Below are 20,518 nucleotides of genomic sequence, written 5' to 3'. Positions count from 1 at the left end.
TGGAACGACCATCCCCTGCACCTCAGGAACGTCAAATGAACAGAGCAGCGTAAAGCAGCTAGCAAAGCCAGCGCCTTGAGACCCTCACGGGTGATTTGCCGCACTTTATAAATCCTGATTGATTGATTGAGAGCACTCACACTGAGGAGGAAGCCCTATCCTTCCTTCAATGGGATAAGGATAATTATGAGGTGTTGGATGCCTCAATTTACTGGGCATTCTCTAAGGCTGTGGCCACTCTTGAACAATGACTCTCAAGACAGATAGCGCATGAATGAGCCAAGGTCCCCAGCTTGGACCTAGCAGCTTTCAGGATTCCCAGGGGCCAGATACCCCACCCCATATAGAAAATGAGACACAGGGGTGGATCATAATGTATTTGCATGCTTGACGAGGGCCTTTCTGGCCCAGGCTTTGCCCCCAGGCAGGCCCACTGAGCCTTCTGATTGTATTCCAGGGCTTTCACAGCCCGGACCACCAGATAACCAGCAGGGAGATTAACCAGCAGGGAGATGACTCCGATGTGCATGCTGATGGTGAGGCAGGCCGCTTCAGGCCCTGACACCTAGCCCCTGATTCTCTCCTCTCCCTGGGACTTTCCTTCTGGATACTGTGTCAGATATGCTAGACCCAGACAACATCATACATCCTACAGCCTCTGACTGGGCCCCAACTGATAAGGTTGCAAGGTACATGTCAGGGCACTTGCGTATGCCCCTGGAAAAGGAATCCCGCAGCCTTCTCCAGGTGGTATGCCCTCGCGCCTCATTGGAGGGAAAGGTTGCCCCTACTCCAGACAAACGATCCCAGGATGGCCACCTTCCTGGTGAAGTTTATGAAGGACCCCAAGAATGGCATTGATAGGTCTTAGCGCTCTTGCCAAGACAAGTTTCTAGATGGTGTAGGCCCTCCTGATGTCCTCTCCGATGGACTCAGCATGCAGTTATCTTCTTGGGTAATGCTAACTGCACGCTCTCCACAGAGTGCTGATGCCTGCTTCTTATTTAGGTAGACCCAAAGTTGGGAGACCTCGCCTCCTCAGAAGTGGCCCTGGGTGGTTTGTTTCACAAACCCTTCATTACGGAGTTGGGGACGTTTTTGGCGATATTCACGTCCTTGGACATAGCCCAGTCCTACATTAAGCAGACTTCAACGCATAGGTTTTCCAAGGGGGCGGTCATGGCGTGGGCTGCTCAAGCCTCAGTTGTTCCTCCCAAAACCCCTCCAGGGGACTAGGCTCCAAGCATGGCCAATGGCAGGATAGCACTTGCTTCACATCGTTCTACTCCCTCAGATGCCACTGATTCTGTGGTGGAGGAGGCTTACAAGGACAAGCTAACCACACCTCCACCAATGATGAGTTTTCACCCTTCTTCCAGACAATGGCCTTGGTCTCTATCACAACAGACGCATTGGTCCAAGAAATGGCCTGGAGATTTCAGATCGAGTTCTATAGCTTCCCACATCAAGAGTCCCGACCATGACCAATCAGCTTTTCCAAGGACACTGCCAGACTCATCGACACATAGGTCAAGGCCCTCTTAGACAAAGGGTCATTTGCCCATCAGTGGCACATCCCTTGGTCGACTAAAGCAACAGTGGGCAGTAATCAGTTATCAACCTCAGGGAGTTCAACAAGTCAAAATGGAAACGATCCTTCTACTCAGAGACGTCTTACAACCATTCAATTGGATGGATTGTCTGGATCTTATGGATGATTACTTGACAATCCCTGTCTTCCCTCCCCATCATCGCCAAATGTTAGAGTTCTCACCCTACCGTTTGGACTCTCATCAGCTCCCTGGTGTTTCACGAAATTTCCCAAGCCAGAGGTGGAACACCTACGCGTGCACAGGGGATACAGCTCAACACCTATTTGGTCGACATTCTGTTCCTGGCCAAGTGCCCCAGGAAGCTGTCCCTTCAACTGCAGACAGCGGTGAACCTCCTAGAAGATTTGGGATCAATGAGAAGAAGTCGATCCTGACACCCTCCCAGAGAACGACATTCCTGGGGTTCGTAATAGATTCTACCACCACATCTTTGAGCCTTCAGTCCAGGAAGGTGGTGAAGATCCAACATGAATTGTAAAAAACGCTATCCAGACTGCACATATCCCTCGGAAAATTGCTCGTCTAGTGGGCTTACTGCCATCCTCTATCCAATTGATTTTCCCGGGCACTGTACATTAGCAGGTACTACAGCGCCTTAAGGTGCACCACTTTCAGAAGGGCCTAACTTACTCTCAATGAGTGCCATTGTTGGAGGAGGCCAAGGAGGAAATATGCTTGTTGCTTTCCCACTTGGAGGCCTGGAACAGGAGAGCAATCTTCGGTTCTACTCCAGACCTTGTCATAGAGTCAGAAGCCACCAGGACAGCCATGGGGTGTGAGGTGTAGGGACATCTGCACAGGATGAAGATGGTCACAACAAGAACAGAGGTTATCTATCAACTGTTTGAAGATCTTCTCCAGCTACTTCATGGTTTGGAGTTGGACCAATCTGGTGTCCTCCTCAAGAAGGACAATGTATTGGCAGTGCGATACATTAACCATCTGGGAGGAACAAAATCCAAAGCCCTGTCAGATCTGGTGTAAACCTTTTGGCAGTTCTGCCTGGAACATCATGTATCAGTCACAGCGGAGTATATTCCTGGCCAAGCAAACCAGGTGGCGGATTGGCATTCTCGCCACGTACATGTATCGAGCCTGTGGGAATAAGACCCTCAGGTTTTTTCCATGATCTTGGACAGGTGGGGCCCATTCTCTTTAGGTTTCTATGCCCCTCCATCTGGACCACCAGATAATCCAGTTCTTTAGCTGGAGACCGGATCCGCAAGCAGTAGAGATCAGTGCATTCCTCCAAGATTGGAGTCAGGAAAGGGGCTACTGTTTCCCCTATTCTTAATGATCACGAGGGTATTGGCCCAGGTGAGGAGTCAAAAAGTGTAAGTGATTACTCCCATTTGGAGATCTCAAGTTTGATTTCCAGTTCAGATAGGACTTTCTTGGGGTTCTCCAATCTGTCTTCCCCTCTTCCAAAATCTTCTATTGAATCTGGACCGTGTTCCACACCGGACAGTGACTGAGGGTTCATTGCACCTGATGGTATGGAGGACTACAGGGGACTCTGGACAATCCCAGGACTTTGGAAACAAAAGAAGCTGAGATCCTCCTGTCCAAGGCTTGGCCTGACAGCACCATCTACCGCGACCAGTTCGCCTAGACACTATGGATGCTTTAGTGTCGGCGACGGGGTGTTGATCCCATAGGCGGCAATTTGGCACAGGTGTTCAATTTCTTGTCCAGCCTGCCTTCGCATAGGCTGGCCTATCGTTCAATTAATGCCTTTCAAACTGCTATCCCTGCAGGTCATGCCCTGATTGATGGTTCCTCAGTGGGCGAGCATCCTTTAATTTCCAGATTGCTTCAGAGGATTTGCCTATTGCTTCCCCCGGAACCTTGCTACTTGGTTCTTGGGGGCGTGATTTAGGTTGTTAACCTATTTCTGTCTTGGAAGCCTAACAGATTTCTGTCACAGAAAGAACTTTTGGGCAAATAGGTAATGCTTCTAAGTATGGTGTCCTGCAGACGGGTCTCAGATATGGCAGCACTTGATCTTAGCGGTAGAGTGTTTTCCCCAGACAGGGTCTCCTTTACAGTCAGTAGACGGACTAATTCTAATACTAGGATTATCTCTTACTCAGCCTTCCTGGATGGCCCCAGGCGGTGTGTGGTACAGTGCCTCAAGGCTTATGAGGAGATGACTGAAGATATTCGTCCACCAGGCGATCAGAAATTCCTCATCACATTACATAAACAGCACAAGGCAGTCGCTTCACCCACTATAGCCTGTTGGGTACCTTGGGTCATGAAGGAAGCTGGTATAAACTCCAGGGTGTTTGGGCACATTCAGCAAGAGGAGCAATGGCCTCTAAGTCATTCAGAATAGGTGCTCATTTGGCAGACATAATGAATGAAGCAGATTGGTCCTGCTCAGATTCCATCTTGAAGATATTCTACTTTAAGTTTTAAGAGTTGGATGTGGATGAGCAAGCTTCACACTAGCATAATCCTCATCTTCGGTTTCAATTCTATAAAGGACTCAGAGGTGAGGATTATCCCACCCAGTGAAGAGTATCTGCTTTGTTCCTTCCCCTGTTTATGGTATATAATCCACATTTACTCTAGTTTCTGTCAGAATAACCATGCACTCTAACCTTGTACATGCACCGTTGGTTTCGCAGAGACGCTATGGACCAACTTCCCTTAACCCTACTTGATTACCTGTGGATTTATAGAATCACTAAGCTAAACAATTAGGTTTTGGGGAGGAGGGCTGGATACTGGACGCTGGTGAGCTCTTGTCGACCTGCAAGGCAACAATAGGACACCAACTTAATAGCAAAAGGCAGACTGTGAATTAAGCATTATCTAGTTTCTTCTTATTAAAAGGATACTATGCTTATGATAGATTCCCTACCTACGAGCTCAAGTAAGTGTGATAAGCATCCTTGTAGTTGTCCACTAAGATGATTCCTATGGAGATGATGAAGCACGTAGACTGAGGTGCTTTCTCTGGATAAATAATTCTTGCTTGTTTCAAAGGCAGAGTAATCACAACAGTACTCCCCTCTCAAAATCCCCCCTATAACCATAGGAATCGGTTTTGGTTTATCAGGATATCGAAGATGAAAGGCCTTTACTACACGTGGAGCATTTTTTAAATGTGCAAGGGGTTCTCAAGATCGCTCCTCGGGACCATACGCTTTCCACTCCACTAGATAATAGAATGTTCCCCTCTCTCTCTTAGAATCTAATACTGCTTTAACCTCAAATTCTGGAACACCCTCAATGTCAATAGGAGGAGGGTTTCATGCAAGTCATGGGGTTGTGTGGTTTCAGAAGAGAAACGTGGAAAACGGGATGACAATGGTATTTTGGTGGAAGAGTCAATTTTAGGTTAACTGGGTTTATAATTTTTCCTACTGGGAATGGCCCAATGAACCGGGGGAAGAACTTTTTCTTTCCTTTTATACTCAGATGCTTTGTAGACAACCAAACCTTGTCCCCTATGTCATATAATGGTTGTTTAGAGCGATGGAGATCTGCTGTCTTCTTTTGATTTTCTTTTGTTTTTGCTAAATACAATTGAGCCTGTTGTTGAATGGTTGTCAATCTAGCTACATAATCATGAATTGAAGGAACAGGTAATGAAGAAGGCAATTGTCCAGGGATGTTCTTTGGATGATAACCATAAGCATAAAATAATGGTGACATGTCAATGGAAGAGTGTTCTGCATTATTATAAGCAAATTCCAATGCCCATAAAATATCACACTAATCTTGATCACAAGTTCCCAGCATACAACGCAAGTATTGTTCAATTGTTTGATTAGTGCTTTCTGTTAACCCATCAGTTTGGGGATGATAACCTGAAGAAGTACGCACTTCAATGACTAGTGACTTACTTAGATTATGCCAAAAATGGGAAATAAATTGAGGGCTGAGGTTCCGTGCGAGACGGGACGCCACTTTCTGAGTGGTGACGAATATGGATGAGTTTGGTATCTATGAACCGCAAATGACGAGTATAGTGGGTGTACGAAGTTTCGCTATGCAGCCACGTATGGTTCGCCTCATTTTTGGGTTCGTTCATCCGAGCCCTCGGGTTCCATTTTAGATACAGCGTCCATTTTGTTTCTTGCCCTCAGGTAGCCAGCGAACGGGCTTCTTGTCCGCTTCGTGACCCTGGAACTCTCAAGCTTACACGGAGGACACGTGTTCCTTTGAGGTGACTTTTATGATGAGGGGAATGACGCGACTAAAGCAGATGGCCCCGCTCGAGGCTCATCTTGCCGCGCCGGTCTATTGTTTTAGCCACGCATACATTAGACACGAGGTCTTTGACCCTCTATCGAGTTTCCTTTATTGCCCCAACACTCTTTTCTAACCTGTTGTGCACCCTTGTCCTTTCCTTACATCTGTTTTCCGTCTTTCCTCTTTAATGCGTTTATGGTTAGGATGGAATGTGTTTATCGCGGAGGGGATATGTTTTTACAGTTGGAAACCGGCAAGACTGTTGTAATTATGTTCCGGCCTCTTGAAACATGAATGCGACCCTTTGCAGTTTATTGTGGGAACTGAGCTGTAACCTTTGTTCACCATACTGTGCTATGGCCGAAACCTGTATAAAAGGAGCGATCCACTTCTACGAATTTGAAGCAGTCTCCGAGAACCTACACGTTGTGTACTTCTTGTGACCTCTGTATCCCTGCAGTAAATAAACGCTGATCTCTGACGTCGCTGGAAGTGTCCCGTGTCTCTGTGTTTGGTACGCCAGAACAGGTAACCCACGAAGGTTTCAGGTGTTGTTCCCTGGCACCGCTGGGTCTTAAGAATAACCCAGTCCTTCAGTTGGCGCCCAACGTGGGGCGACATCAACGGTACCGGTCCAAAGCCCGACGATCGTGAGGAACTTCGTGTGAAATCTCCGAGGGAAGGTGCACCCCGCTTCATCGATCCAGTTGTCGAAATAAGTGGCCCGACGTCTTTTCCCGCGAAGATCCCCGCCTCCTGACGGCTGCGACGGACCGATGCCCTGACTGTCGACCTGTTTTGGCGCCTGGCGTAGTCCTTTGAACGGCGAGACGATCAACGGGCCTTCCTGGTGACGCCATTGTTCTTTCAGTTAAGTATTTGTGGGTCGCTCCCAGTGTTGCTTTGTTGTTTGCATGGTTCCATAGTATTCGTGGGTCTTAGTTGTTGGGTTTTATTTGACGATTGCAATTGCCAAAAACCGAGGGTCTTGCATTTTTGCGAGGACATCGTAATCCGATAGCCCTTGAAGTTTGTATACTCGGTTAGTGTGCACGATGCCTGGCCGTAGTACTTTGTTTGGGTTTCTTAAATGTTGCAGCATGGATTCCCGGCTGGAGGACTCATGTCCGATACCTCCGGCTGGAACTCCGCTTTACGAGCTCTATAGTCGCCATGGCGTGGGTCCTATCGTATATAATGCATATTGGGTTCGTTACACTAAAAAGGATGGTGTCCTTAGTTGGCCACCTCATGGTAGTTTCGAGACTGCTATTTTAGATAACTTGGAAGCTAAATTATTTAAAAAGAAAGCTAGGCCGGCCATGTTTGATTCCTTCCGGTTATGGCGGAAAGAGGCCAAACAGAAAGAAATCAAACAGAATAAGAAAAATAAACGAGAAGGTGTTATTACGGTGATGCGCAATGCAGAACAATATCAGTTAGATAAAGATGAGAAAGAGCAGGAAGTTAGTGCTCGGCTTCACCACATGGCAGTGGACAAATGTTATCCGGCGCTACCTTCTACGACCGATAAGACAGGAGAAGAATCGGTGGAAGATTCGCTTTTGTCTTATCTGATGAAATCGCCACCTCCCTATGCTCCTGATGTTATGGGTCCCGTTCGTCCACCTCTTCCTCAACCCGCTGGTTTGGCGGCTGCTGGTCAGCCCGCCGTTCCTCCCATACTCCCGAATCCCCTTGGGCCACAGATCGTACATCCTCTTGTCCCGGCTTCTCTCCCTACTGTGCCTTTCCAAGTTCCTCCTCAGCCTGTCGTTCCCGCTACTCCTGCTGCTGCGTCTACTTCTACCGTTTCCACCCCTATGGCTGCTACGCCTGCATCTTCGTCTTCTTCTCCTTCTGTTCGTAGTCGTCTCTTGACTGCTGTTGCTTCTCTTTATTCTCCGCTTTTTGGGCCGATACTTGGCTCGACTCTTTCAGATATCGCTCAAAGACGCAGTCAGCTTCCTGATGGTAGGGAACGTGAATCGTTGGTGAAAACTGCACGTAGGTGGATTCGCAACCCTGTTAAATACACCCCACGTGTAGTGTTCGAAACGTTTTCTCAGTTTAATGTGCCCACGCAACGGTTTGTGTTCGAAGAATTGTGTAAGTCATTGAAAGAGGAGTGGGACGATGATATAGCTGATGATATACCACCTGAGGTTTCCGAGCTACAGCTTCGGTTTGCCACGGGTGTCATTGTAGGTGACAAAGTTCGAGAGGCTCTGGAACGCTTGTTATCCTTTCGATGTACAGTGCAACCGCGTGCGCTGTTTAAGGACGCGACCGCGGAATGGATGGCACAACCTGGCCAATATCCTATGCGGGAAGTCCCCCCGGTATGGATGCCAGGTGACTCTGCTGCTAACCCTCCTGTCCCAGGCCATTTCCAGAGGGTGTGGATACACCTCCCTTGGAAGCGATCGGAAGTTTTGCAAGTGAAGCAATCCCTACCTGATCCCCGTAAGAATCCTGCAGGGTACTATAAAGAACTGTCCCAATTGGTGGATGCTACTGTTATGAACCTAGCCGATGTTGATATGTTGTTTGGCAATGTGGTGCCTCAGCCGATTTGGGCGAAAATTCGTCACGAGAATCACGTGGCCGAGTTAGGCGGTGACTGGGCTGCCCTTACAGCGGCAGATGCCCGGCAGGTCGGTGGGGCTAAACCCGAACAGATTATTGTGGCTTTGCCCCAGAGGATAATTACCCTCATGAAAACGCTTATGCCTGCGATGCGCGTCAATTGGGACAAATTATCGGCGTGCAGGCAAAAGAGAGATGAAAGTGTTTCCGATTTCTTTACGAGATTTGAGGAAGCGTTCATTGACCATAGCGGTCAGGACATGGGTTCCGAGGGTGGTCAGCGGCTGTTCGTTGATAAGTTTGTATCGAATTTGTTGCCCGACCTTAGCAACAAGTTGAAGAATTCTGAGAGTGCGTGGGCTGTTTCTACCACTGCCCAAATATTGGCTACGGCCCAATATTACGAGAATAGAGAAAAGGAGGAAAGTGAGCGTGCAGAAAAGAAAACGAAGGATCTCAAAACTAAGGTCTTGTTGCAGCAAGCCTACCCACCGCGTCCGAATTTCAGTGATACACAGCAGCCAAACAGATCGCAATCACAGTTTTCTAGATCACAGCCGCGAAATGTTTCGCCTGCGCCTCGCCTTGTGCTGGGCTATAATCAATGTGCATATTGCCGTGGGGAGGGCCATTTGAAGTTTGACTGTCCGGTTCTCCGTGATAGGAACAATGGTGTGTCGGCTCGAGGAGGACGTAGTGGCCCTCAACAGGTTTCTCGTGGTAGAGGTCGCGGAGTTACCCAGAATCAGGCCGAACGCTTTGCGACGTCTTCGGATTCGCAAAATTGTTTCGATCGCCGCGACCTGCCGTCCGGCCGGTCTACACAGTATCATGTAGATGATTGTTATGTTGAGTGTGATGTTGATGCGGACGGTATCTACTAGGACAGCCATAGACAAAGGAAGGGAGAAGTATCAGTTCCGGTTGATCAGAGAGGGCCATATGTTGCAGTAGCCACTATGGGCGTTGTTGAGCCTTTTCTGTTGGACACTGGTGCGGCAAAAAGTTCCATCATGCATTCAAAACTCCCTGGCGCGCCTTTGTCTGGCTTAACGAATGTTTCCGTTGGATTTTCTGGCGCCCCCGTTAGTAATCCAGTTTCTAGCCCTTTGCCCCTTACAATCGGGTCTCATGAGCTGGAAGCTCCTTTGATTTTGACTACTGGTTGTGGTGAGAATCTTTTGGGTTTAGATTTGTTGAAAAGGTTACATGCGACTTTGTACTGTTCTCCTACGGGTGTGGAGCTCACGTTGGGTAAGAGCGTGATTTCCCCTATGTATTTATCGATCGACAAGCTCCCATCGGAATTGAGATATCTTCCAGACTCCTTGTGGGCGACAGTTCCCAATGACGTGGGCCTGTTGGATATACCACCTTATGTTGTCCACCTAAAAGTTGGTGCGCGTTTGCCACGTATACCTCAGTATCGTATTTCCCTTGATGGTGAAAGGGCACTATTAGCGATCATTTATGATCTGATCGGCAAGGATGTTATTGAGGAGACACGAGGTAATGTGTGCAATAGTCCCGTGTTGCCTATTCTGAAACGAACGGATCCCTCCAAGCCTCCCGTGTATCGTCTAGTTATCGACTTACGGGAGGTGAATAAAGTAGTTGTTCCGCAATTTCCTGTGGTGCCAGATATTACAGCTTTACTGACTCTGATTCCAGCCACTGCATCATGGTTCTCGGTCATCGATCTGAAGAATGCGTTCTTTAGCATTCCAATTGCTGAGGAAAGCAGAGATTTGTTTGGTTTCTCATTAGGTGGTCGTAGCTTCAGATTCAAACGCGCTCCACAGGGCTACTGTGAGAGTCCATCAATCTACAGTCAAGCTCTTAAAAGTCAGCTTGACGCGTTTGTGTTACCGGCTGGTGCAGCCTTGATTCAGTACGTTGATGATCTGTTAGTTGCTGCTGACACTGAACAGCTCTGTAGAGCCGCTACAGTGTCTTTGTTACAGCATCTCTGTGCTTTACATCATAAAGTGTCACCTTCCAAACTACAATATTGTTGTCAAGAAGTTACCTATCTCGGTCACTTATTGTCAAAGGCGGGAAGAAGGTTGACCCCTGAACGAATTGCAGCAATTGCTCGAATGCCTGTGCCAGCAACTCAGAGAGATGTGCGTGCCTTTTTAGGTATCACGTCATACTGCAGACAGTGGATCCCGAATTTTTCACTGTTAGCGAAGCCATTGGTAGCTCTCACGTGCAAGGACGTTTCGACTCCTTTGCCTTGGACGGAGGAATGTCAGAAAAGTTTTTCTGAATTACGTGATTCATTGTGTTCGGCTCCTGTGTTAGGTACTCCTGATTACAGCAAGCCTTTCACATTATACGTCCATGAGAGGGACGGTTGTGCGTTGAGTGTTCTAACGCAACAATTTGGTGATAAGCAGCGTCCGTGTGCATATTTTTCCTCGACCTTAGACCCGGTGGCTAGAGCGTTGCCAAGTTGCTTGAGGGCGACAGCGGCAGCTGCGGCGTCTATTCGGCAGTCCGCAGGTCTGGTCATGGACAATATGCTCATAGTAATGGTTCCGCATGCAGTTGATACTCTCTTGAATCGGACAAAGACTCAACATCTGACGAGTGCAAGGTTGTCTGGGTACGAGCTGACCCTTTTGGCAAGTCACGTACAGATCAAGCGTTGTAATGTACTGAATCCGGCGACATTGTTGCCGATTAATATGGAATCAGATGATGTGCTACCACATGATTGTTATTTACGGACTGAGGAAGAAACAAAAGGTCGTGTGGACCTGAAAAACACTCCTTTGTCAGATCCCGATGGTACTTTGTATGTGGATGGCTCTTGCTTCAAGTTGCCGAATGGTGATGTGACGACTGCGTATGCTGTAGTGACGTTGAGTACGGTTGTGGAAACTGCAAGATTGAACCAGAATTCCGCGCAAGCGGCAGAGTTAATTGCATTGACAAGAGCGTGTGTTTTGTCGAAGGGAAAGCGAGTGAATGTGTTTACTGACAGTCAGTATGCGTTTGGTGTTGCGCACAATTTTGGAAGATTGTGGAGAGAAAGAGGATTTATGACATCGCATGGTACAAAGATCCAGCACGGGCATCTCGTGAATGATCTTTTGGATGCACTCACATTGCCTAAACAAGTGGCGATCGTCAAATGTAGTGCACATCGGAAAGTGACGGATGATGTCGGTCGTGGTAATGCATTTGCGGATGAGATTGCTAAAGAAACGGCTAAGAATCTTGCGACTCGAATGTATGTCACGAGTTTAGTGAGGTGGCCGGCGGAGACTGGTATGTGTGAAAATACTGTTGAAAGTGTGAAAGCAATTCAGAACGAAGCTACGGAAGCTGAAAAGACCAAGTGGAAAGAAAGTACAGGGAAATTGGATATGCATGGATGTTGGGTTGACCTGACGGAATGCCAGAGGTGGATGTTACCAGACGCATATGTATTAGCTGTTGTGACGATGGCTCATGGGTTGTCACATATTAGTGCGAAAGGAATATGTAAGTTCTTGTCTCCTGTATGGAGGAATGATGGTATCGCTAAGTGTGCCGAAAGAGTGGTTAAGAATTGTATGGTGTGTTTGATGCATAATCCCGGAAAAGGCACCCCCACTCCACCTGGTCATTTCGCTCCTCCTGCCTGTCCCTTTGAGGTTATCCAGCTGGACTTCATCCATATGGAGAGATGCAATAATCTGAAGTATGTTTTGGTTGTGGTTTGCGCGTTCTCCAGATGGATTGAGGCCTATCCTCTTAAGGATAATACTGCCCTGTCCACAGCAAAAATCCTGCTGAAGGAATACTTTCCTCGGTACGGAATGCCCCGGATTGTATGGTCGGATAATGGGAGTGAGTTTGTGGGAAGTGTAATGCAGAGTGTGTGTAAGGGCCTTGGAATTCGTCAGAAATTCCACAGTGCTAATCATCCTCAGGCAGCGGGTTTGGTTGAAGGGTACAATGGTACCCTGAAGCTGAAACTTGCCAAGATTCAAGCTACGACTGGTCTGTCATGGCCTGATGCCTTGCCTCTGGCTCTCCTATCGACCAGAGCAACTGTACACTCTCGAGTAGGGCTCAGCCCATATGAGATTGTGTTCGGTCGCCCTGCGAATATTTGGGGAGTCCCGAGACCTAGGGCTTTTGATAGTCTTGAATATCCAATGTTGATCGATTACTTGCATGATTTGACCACTAAACTACGGTTAATTCACCAACAGGTCTTTGAAGCTCTACCAGCGCAGACAGAGGGTCCTGGACACCAGCTTCGGCCAGGAGATTGGGTGGTTACCCGAAACTTTGGTCGAAAGCGTAATTTGGAGCCAAGATTCGTCGGACCCCACCAAGTCTTGTTGACGACGAGGACAGCGGTTCGACTGGCGGGCCGGAAAAATTGGGTTCATGCCAGCCACACAAAGAAGGTACCGATCCCCTTACCAACCGACTGTTGGGTGAGAACTGGGATTTCGGCCGCAGAAACTGAGACTCCTTTGCGCTTTGTGCCATTTAGCGACGCTCACCCTGTGGAGGAGGATTCGTCATTGTCAGATCCACAGGTGGAGTCATTAGTAGCAGAGAACCCAAGGTCTGACTCGTCATCTGTTTCATTGAACACTGTTGCGCCATCTGAACAATTGTTCGTAGAGCAAACTCGACCTGGAAGAAGTCGATACTTTCTTCGTTCAAGGACTAATAAAAATTGACAGTATAGTGGTCTTTAACGTTACGAATATTATGAACAATTACATCCTTTCTTTCTGAGTTTTTCGTGCTTTCCACTGCTAAGAGACTTGTAATAAATCGAGGAAACCTCGCCATCCGGGTCACCGTAGGGCCGTGCGGGTACTTCTTTCTGTTTAGCAGGTTTCTGACGTTAGGTTGGTTACTTTTGTCGATCTCTGGGAACTCCTGGGGATTGATAATCGCCACTCAGAACGAAGTGCGTCAAGTACGTCACGGACGGTTTGTAGAGGATGGCATTCTCTAAGCTAGTGGACGAAGAAAGGGTGTCAGCGCAGAGATCAGAGTTATGGAGGGTTGTACAAACAAAATGTTTTCTGTTTCAGGTGTTCCTATTGTTTCTAACTGTATCTATGTTATTGGTGGGTGGAGTGTACTTCGGAGTATCGTTGTTCTTGCCTTCTGCTTCACCTACCTCTGCTCTTAACCTAAGTTCCCTCACCACTGTTTCCCCACATTCCTTTCATCCTTTGCCTCAACATGAGCAGGTTAGACGTGCGGAATTTATGAATAATTCCTTTATTCAACTCCTACATCAGCATCAGTTGGTGGTGAATACTACCAATTGTTGGGTGTGTGGGTTAATGCCACACACTATGGATAGGGGTATTCCGTATTTGGTCCTTCCATACAGCTCCCAGGGTTCAGCTCGAGCATTCCAAACTATGTTTCGCAGTGCACTAGATTCCTACCCCAGTCGAGAGCCACGGTCTGTCAACTTTGGTCCTGGGCCGTACCACAAGCCTTTGGCGATAGCCATAGCAGATCTGGATAGAGATGTTTTTGATGCATCACTCATTCCAGATGAAGAAGTGCAGGCCTATAAGGATCTGAGCGAGACTGAGTATAGTACGTCAGTGGGTGATAGACAACTTAAGAGCTCGTCCCCAATATGGATTGTACCGCACCTTGGAAATTTCTGTTTGCAGGGTTTGGGTCGAAATCCGAGAGCACAACTTGGGAACAGTGCTTGCACTGAAACGTACGTCCTACCGATGCTCTCCTCCCCTGTTTTTCTGACTGCTAAGGGCACCTATTTTGTGTGTTATGAACGCGCATATACGTGGTTACCCCGCGATTTTTCGGGTACCTGTTATATTGCGAATCTTTTGCCTCCAACCTTCACAGTCGCTTCGGACTACCACAAAACTAGAGTCATGAGAGGCGTTATTAGCAAAGAGGATACTGCTGGTCAAGAAGCAGGAGACTTCTTTAAGGGTTTCTTGCCGTTTTGGGGACCTATGGTTAATAGTAGGAACCTAAGACAGTTGACCCGTGTGGTAGAGTCGACTGCTAATATTACTGCAAATGCCCTTGGTAATCTAACAGCTGAACTACAGGCGGATAGACTCATGACGTTGCAGAACCGTATGGTTCTAGACGTTGTTCTTGCAGATAGAGGGGGCGTGTGTAAAATTATCCATTCGAGTTGTTGCATTTTTATTCCTGACAATGCTCCAACTGTTTATCAAGCCATCTCGAAGTTGCACAAGATTTCCGAGTCCATACACGTGGACGAAGGTAATTGGACGCTCCTAGGATGGTTTTGGGGCTTGATGTCAACCTGGGGTTGGAAGATTCTAATGATCGTAGGGGCTGTTGTAGCATTCCTGTTCACGTGTTGTCTTTGTGTGCAGTGTGGTCCTGCCTTATGTGGCCTATGTGCTACGACGTGTATAGGGCGGCCATCTGTTACCAAGGAGACATTGATGGATAGAATGATGTTCCAGCAGCAGCTGAACGATCTGATGAATATCGATATAGATTCCGATCTTGACTAGTGCTTGCCTACATGAGGGCAAAAGGAGCGTCTGAGGTTCCGTGCGAGACGGGACGCCACTTTCTGAGTGGTGACGAATATGGATGAGTTTGGTATCTATGAACCGCAAATGACGAGTATAGTGGGTGTACGAAGTTTCGCTATGCAGCCACGTATGGTTCGCCTCATTTTTGGGTTCGTTCATCCGAGCCCTCGGGTTCCATTTTAGATACAGCGTCCATTTTGTTTCTTGCCCTCAGGTAGCCAGCGAACGGGCTTCTTGTCCGCTTCGTGACCCTGGAACTCTCAAGCTTACACGGAGGACACGTGTTCCTTTGAGGTGACTTTTATGATGAGGGGAATGACGCGACTAAAGCAGATGGCCCCGCTCGAGGCTCATCTTGCCGCGCCGGTCTATTGTTTTAGCCACGCATACATTAGACACGAGGTCTTTGACCCTCTATCGAGTTTCCTTTATTGCCCCAACACTCTTTTCTAACCTGTTGTGCACCCTTGTCCTTTCCTTACATCTGTTTTCCGTCTTTCCTCTTTAATGCGTTTATGGTTAGGATGGAATGTGTTTATCGCGGAGGGGATATGTTTTTACAGTTGGAAACCGGCAAGACTGTTGTAATTATGTTCCGGCCTCTTGAAACATGAATGCGACCCTTTGCAGTTTATTGTGGGAACTGAGCTGTAACCTTTGTTCACCATACTGTGCTATGGCCGAAACCTGTATAAAAGGAGCGATCCACTTCTACGAATTTGAAGCAGTCTCCGAGAACCTACACGTTGTGTACTTCTTGTGACCTCTGTATCCCTGCAGTAAATAAACGCTGATCTCTGACGTCGCTGGAAGTGTCCCGTGTCTCTGTGTTTGGTACGCCAGAACAGGTAACCCACGAAGGTTTCAGGTGTTGTTCCCTGGCACCGCTGGGTCTTAAGAATAACCCAGTCCTTCAGGGCCTCTGTAGGAAATTATAACAGATGGTATGCCATGAAGATGAATGATTTCTCGCACAAATATTTGAGCCAACTCGACTGCTAAAGGAAGTTTCTTTAGTGGTATAACATGTGCCATACGTATAAAATGGTCGACTACAAATAATAGTGAGACAATTTTTTGTAGGCGGGAGTTAAACTATAAAATCAAGGGAAACAGTATGCCACGGTTGAGGAGGTATTGGTAATGGTTGTAATAAACTACTAGGGGTGTGATGGTGTGATTTGTTCTGAGTACATGTAACACAGGTTTCAACATATTCTTGAATATCCTTAAACATGGAAGGCCACCAAAATGTTTGTTTAATTAAAGGATATGTTTTGGTAATCCCAAGATGAGCAGACAAAGAAGTATTGTGATGTAGTTGTATAACTTGTGTTTGGGAAGTCGTAGAAGGCACAAATATTTCTTCATTCATAAATAGTGTTTCCTTTTTCCATTGTAACAATGGGTACAATTACTGCCATTCTGAAACAGTTTTTGATTTTAATTTGTTTTGTATGTTTGATATCACATCTGAATGTGTAATGCTGGCTTGAAAGCAGTGTGTGGGTAAAATAGTTTTAAGGTCTTCTTGAAGATTTATGATTCCTTTATCTAAACATATGAGTGACAGAGCATCAGCTTTACTGTTTTCTTTTCCAGGTCGAAAGGTAATAACAAAGTTGTAATCATTAAAAAACAATGTCCAGCGAAGTTGGCGAGCTGAGAGAGCTTTTACAATTCTTAAGCTTTGCAGATTACGATGATCTGTATGAATTGTAATAGGGTGTCTTGCTCCCAACAAGTAGTGTTGCCATTCTTCAAAAACGGCTTTTATGGCCAATAGTTCCCTGTCAGCTATGGCGTAGTTCTGTTCTGCAGAAGATAATTTTCTGGAGTAATAGGCAATAGGATGCATTTGTCCCGTGTCCTTATGTCTTTGCGACATAATACCTCCTAAAGCAAATTGTTAAGCGTCAGGTTCAACTATGAATGGAAGAGAAGGGTCGGGATACCTTAAAATGGGAGCTGAAGTAAACAATTTCTTTAAATCTTAAAAGGCCTTCACAACTGATTTGTTCCATTCAAACTTTACTCCTTTACGAAGAAGTTTGGTAATTGATGTAATCGTTTGAGATAAGTTGGGAATAAACTGCCGGTACAAATTGGCAAACCCTAAAAAACTTTGGATTTGTTTCACAGACGAAGGGCTGGGCCAGTTAAGTATTGCTTCGATCTTTTTCGGGTCCATTTTAATTCCAGACAGACTAATTATGTATCCCAGAAAATCTACTCTGAAGGTGTGAAACATGCTTTTTTCCAATTTGACATATAAGGAATTTTGCAACAATTTTTGAAGAATGGCTTGTTCTTGTTTTACATGTTCTGATACGGAATTGGAATATATACGTATGTCATCAATGTAGACAACACAACAGATGTCAATGAATTCATGCAAAACCTCAGAAATAAAAAATTGAAAAACTGTGGGAGCGTTGCAGAGTCTGAAGGGCATGACTTGATATTCGAAAATGCCAAATTTAGTGTGAAATGCCTTTTTCCATTCATGACCCTTTCGGACTCTTTCAAGGTGATAAGCTCCACGCAAGTCAAGTTTGGTAAAAATTATTGCCTGTTCATCTGATCTAACAATGTGGGTATCAAAGGCATGGGGTAACTTTTTTTACTGTTACTTTATTTAGTGCACGATAATCAATGCACACGCGCAATTCTCCCCCCTTCTTTGGTGTAAGGAATAGAGGAGAAGAGACCGGGGATTTGGAATGTCGTATGAATCCGTTAGCCAGGTATTCATCAAGGTATGTTCTCAGATATTCATTCTCCTTCTCAGTAAGGGCATATATACTGCTATAGAGTAACAAAGCCCCGGGCATGAAATCAATTCGACAGTCGTAATCCCGATGTGGTGGTAAGGTATTTTTTTTCTTGTCAAAAACATCTAAAAGATCTACGTATTCTTTTGGAACACCATCAATGAGTAAGATACTTTGTGCTTCTTTTGGAAAATCATAACCTTGTACTTTATCTTCTAAAACTTTGTGTCGAAAACAATGGGTGATACAATGTTCAGAATTAAATGATATTGTTTTCTTGATCCAATCTATTCTTAGGTTATGTTGAACTAACCAAGGAATTCCTAAAATGAGATGAATCTGAGGGGCATCTATGACATCGAATACATTTGTTTCACTATGAATTGCAGAACACATCATAATTTGGCTTTCCGTATGATTTTGTATTAGTCCTGAAGTCAATTCTTTCCCATCTACTGCACGCATGATTTCGGGATGGGCTTTAGACTCGGTTCTTAACCCTAAGTTTTGTAAAAATTGTGTATCAATGAAATTTCCCGTAGCTCCAGAGTCAATTAAAGCATCTAATGACCAGGTATGTGTGTCGTTATCTATTGACCTTAGTGTAACCTGAAAGCTAAGATGGTGGTAGGAAGCAGCAGGAGCTAGGAGGCCAAACTAGAAAATATACTCGACAAACTGACCTCGTCTTTCATCGAGTGTTCTAGTTTTCCGATAATTGACTGACAGCTACTTCTGCTGACTTGGGTTTCCCTTTATTTGGACGAGTAGGATATTCTTTTACGAAGTGTCCTGTTTTCCCGCAATAAAGTCACTGGTTCAATTTTCGACGTTTCTCTTTTTCTTTTTTAGTGAGGTGTCCCCGGTAGCTCCTATTTGCATCGGTTCCCCTAAATCAAGCTTACTAGAGGTCTCTGTTTTTTGATAAGTTCTTTATTTAAAGACAAACATTTTATGTTCTGTTTTGCCTCTTTCCCCTTTACATTCCTTCAAACTATGGTTTAGTTTTACTACGAGATCGATAAAGTCATTAATATCATCAGGAGGATCTAAAATCTAAGTTATCATATCCTTGAGCTCATCTCGTAGGCCTCTATAAAAGAGGGAGACTCGTTTTTCTTCTGGCCATTCTGCTTCAATAACCAACTGGTTGAATATGGAAATATAATGTAATAGATCTGATGAGCCGTGTTTTAAATTAAGTAATTCATGGTCTGCTGATTGTACAAACACATGTTTGGCAAATAGTTTTTTCATTGTAGCCTTAAAACAACTAAAGTTATATAGTAATGGATCTTCACGTTCCACTAAAGGGACTGACCATAAAGCTGCGTCCCCTCCCAGATATGACAGAATAAAGGCCACTTTGGAAGAATCATAGGGAAAGGCTGCAGGTTTAGCGATAAAATGCAAATGGCATTGATTCAAGAAAATCGTGAACTTGTTGCTGTCTCCAAGAAAATGTTCTGGGGGAGCTAACGGAACAGATACTGTGATTACACTTGAATTTGAGTGGAAGAAGTGGCACTAGAAGAATGAAACATTTGCGTTGCTGACTTAAAATTAGGTTGAAAAGTAGCTGGTTTACGAACAGGTTTGTGCGTAGTGGAGAAACCCTAAGCCGAATGTTCCTGCATAGAATTTTGCAGTGTTGATAAATCTCTGCTTAAGGACGCGTTTTCTGATTTAATATCAGTTAACATGGTGGGGATATCTTGTAAAGAGATTTGCTAAGCTTGATCCATGGTGTCTGGGCGAAACATTTTTCATGGGCTTAGCCTTCTTTCAGAATAACCATGCACTCTTACCTTGTACGTGCACCGTTGGTTTCGCAGAGACGCTATGGACCAACCTCCTTTAACCCTACTTGATTTCCTGTGGATTTATAGAATCACTAAGCTAAACAATTAGGTTTTAGGGAGGAGGGCCGGATACTGGACGCTGGTGGGCTCTTGTTGTCGACCTGCGAGGCAACAATAGGACACCAACCTAATAGCAATAGTCAGACTGCATTATCTAGTTTCTTCTTATTAAAAGGATACTATGTTTGTGATAGGTTCCCTACCTGAGAACTCAAGTAAGTGTTATGAGTGTCTTAGTAGTTCTTGTGATGTCCACTAAGATGATTCCTATGGAGATTATGAAGTACGTAGACTCTGAGGTGCCTTTCTCACTTTTGGTTACCTCTTCTTTTCTTTGAAGAAAGAAAATATTATCAAATTACACCTGAGCAATCTTACTCCCTTTAGGATTCCACAATATTCTTTGCAAAACTGTACTTACATTCTTTCACTATCCCCAATGAGGTCCATCAATATGATCACTTAGAGAAAAGAAAACAAAATTCCAAAACAAACAATAGTCTTCTCCTGTTTAGTTACAAACATTCATCATGGGTTTTGTTGTGGCTTTTTTAAGTTTCAAAAAGTATTTTCTTTAAATAAATACTGTCCACAAATTGTCTTTCCATGCATTAGTACAATGAACTGTCTTGCGATGGGCGCCTTAGATTAAATTAAATAACTTAGCTGGTTTGTCTTTCCTTTTTCTTTCAGGTCATTTCCTGCTCAGCGGGTCACGAAGAAACTTCCTTTGATGTCTGATGGATGTTGCCTGTGAAGACCTTGGGCCTTGGACTTGCCGCGCCATATTTTCAGGTAAGGATGAAGTCACAGGAGCTTTCCAGGAAGACGATGGAAGACTAAGTAGGTTCTGGAACTTAGGTGTGGCTTTAAATAGAAGTGCCACACCCAAAATGGCATCACGTTGGAGCACGTTTTAATGTGACGTGGGGCGTGGC

The 20,518-nt window shown here is 45.5% G+C and overlaps 1 protein-coding gene across 3 annotated transcripts in view; it reads left to right on the top strand.

Annotated features, from left to right (window-relative positions):
* SEBOX (SEBOX homeobox) overlaps positions 1-20,518 on the top strand; it is a 293,980-nt gene that overhangs the window by 160,424 nt on the left and 113,038 nt on the right. For 2 of the 3 annotated variants that reach the window (XM_085649106.1, XM_085649105.1), the window contains exon 3: positions 20,274-20,375. In XM_085649106.1, the coding sequence (XP_085505232.1) occupies positions 20,321-20,375 (55 nt within the window). In that variant the 5' untranslated portion in view covers positions 20,274-20,320. Of the gene's footprint in view, positions 1-20,273; positions 20,376-20,518 lie in introns of those variants that run through there. The other variant, XR_014980014.1, reaches the window with a different exon arrangement.

Source organism: Triturus cristatus, chromosome 3_2, assembly GCF_964204655.1.
Source record: "Triturus cristatus chromosome 3_2, aTriCri1.1, whole genome shotgun sequence".
Classification (NCBI taxonomy): Eukaryota; Metazoa; Chordata; class Amphibia; order Caudata; family Salamandridae; genus Triturus; species Triturus cristatus.
Note: the sequence above shows the minus strand (reverse complement) of the source record. Positions and strands in the feature narration are given on the sequence as shown.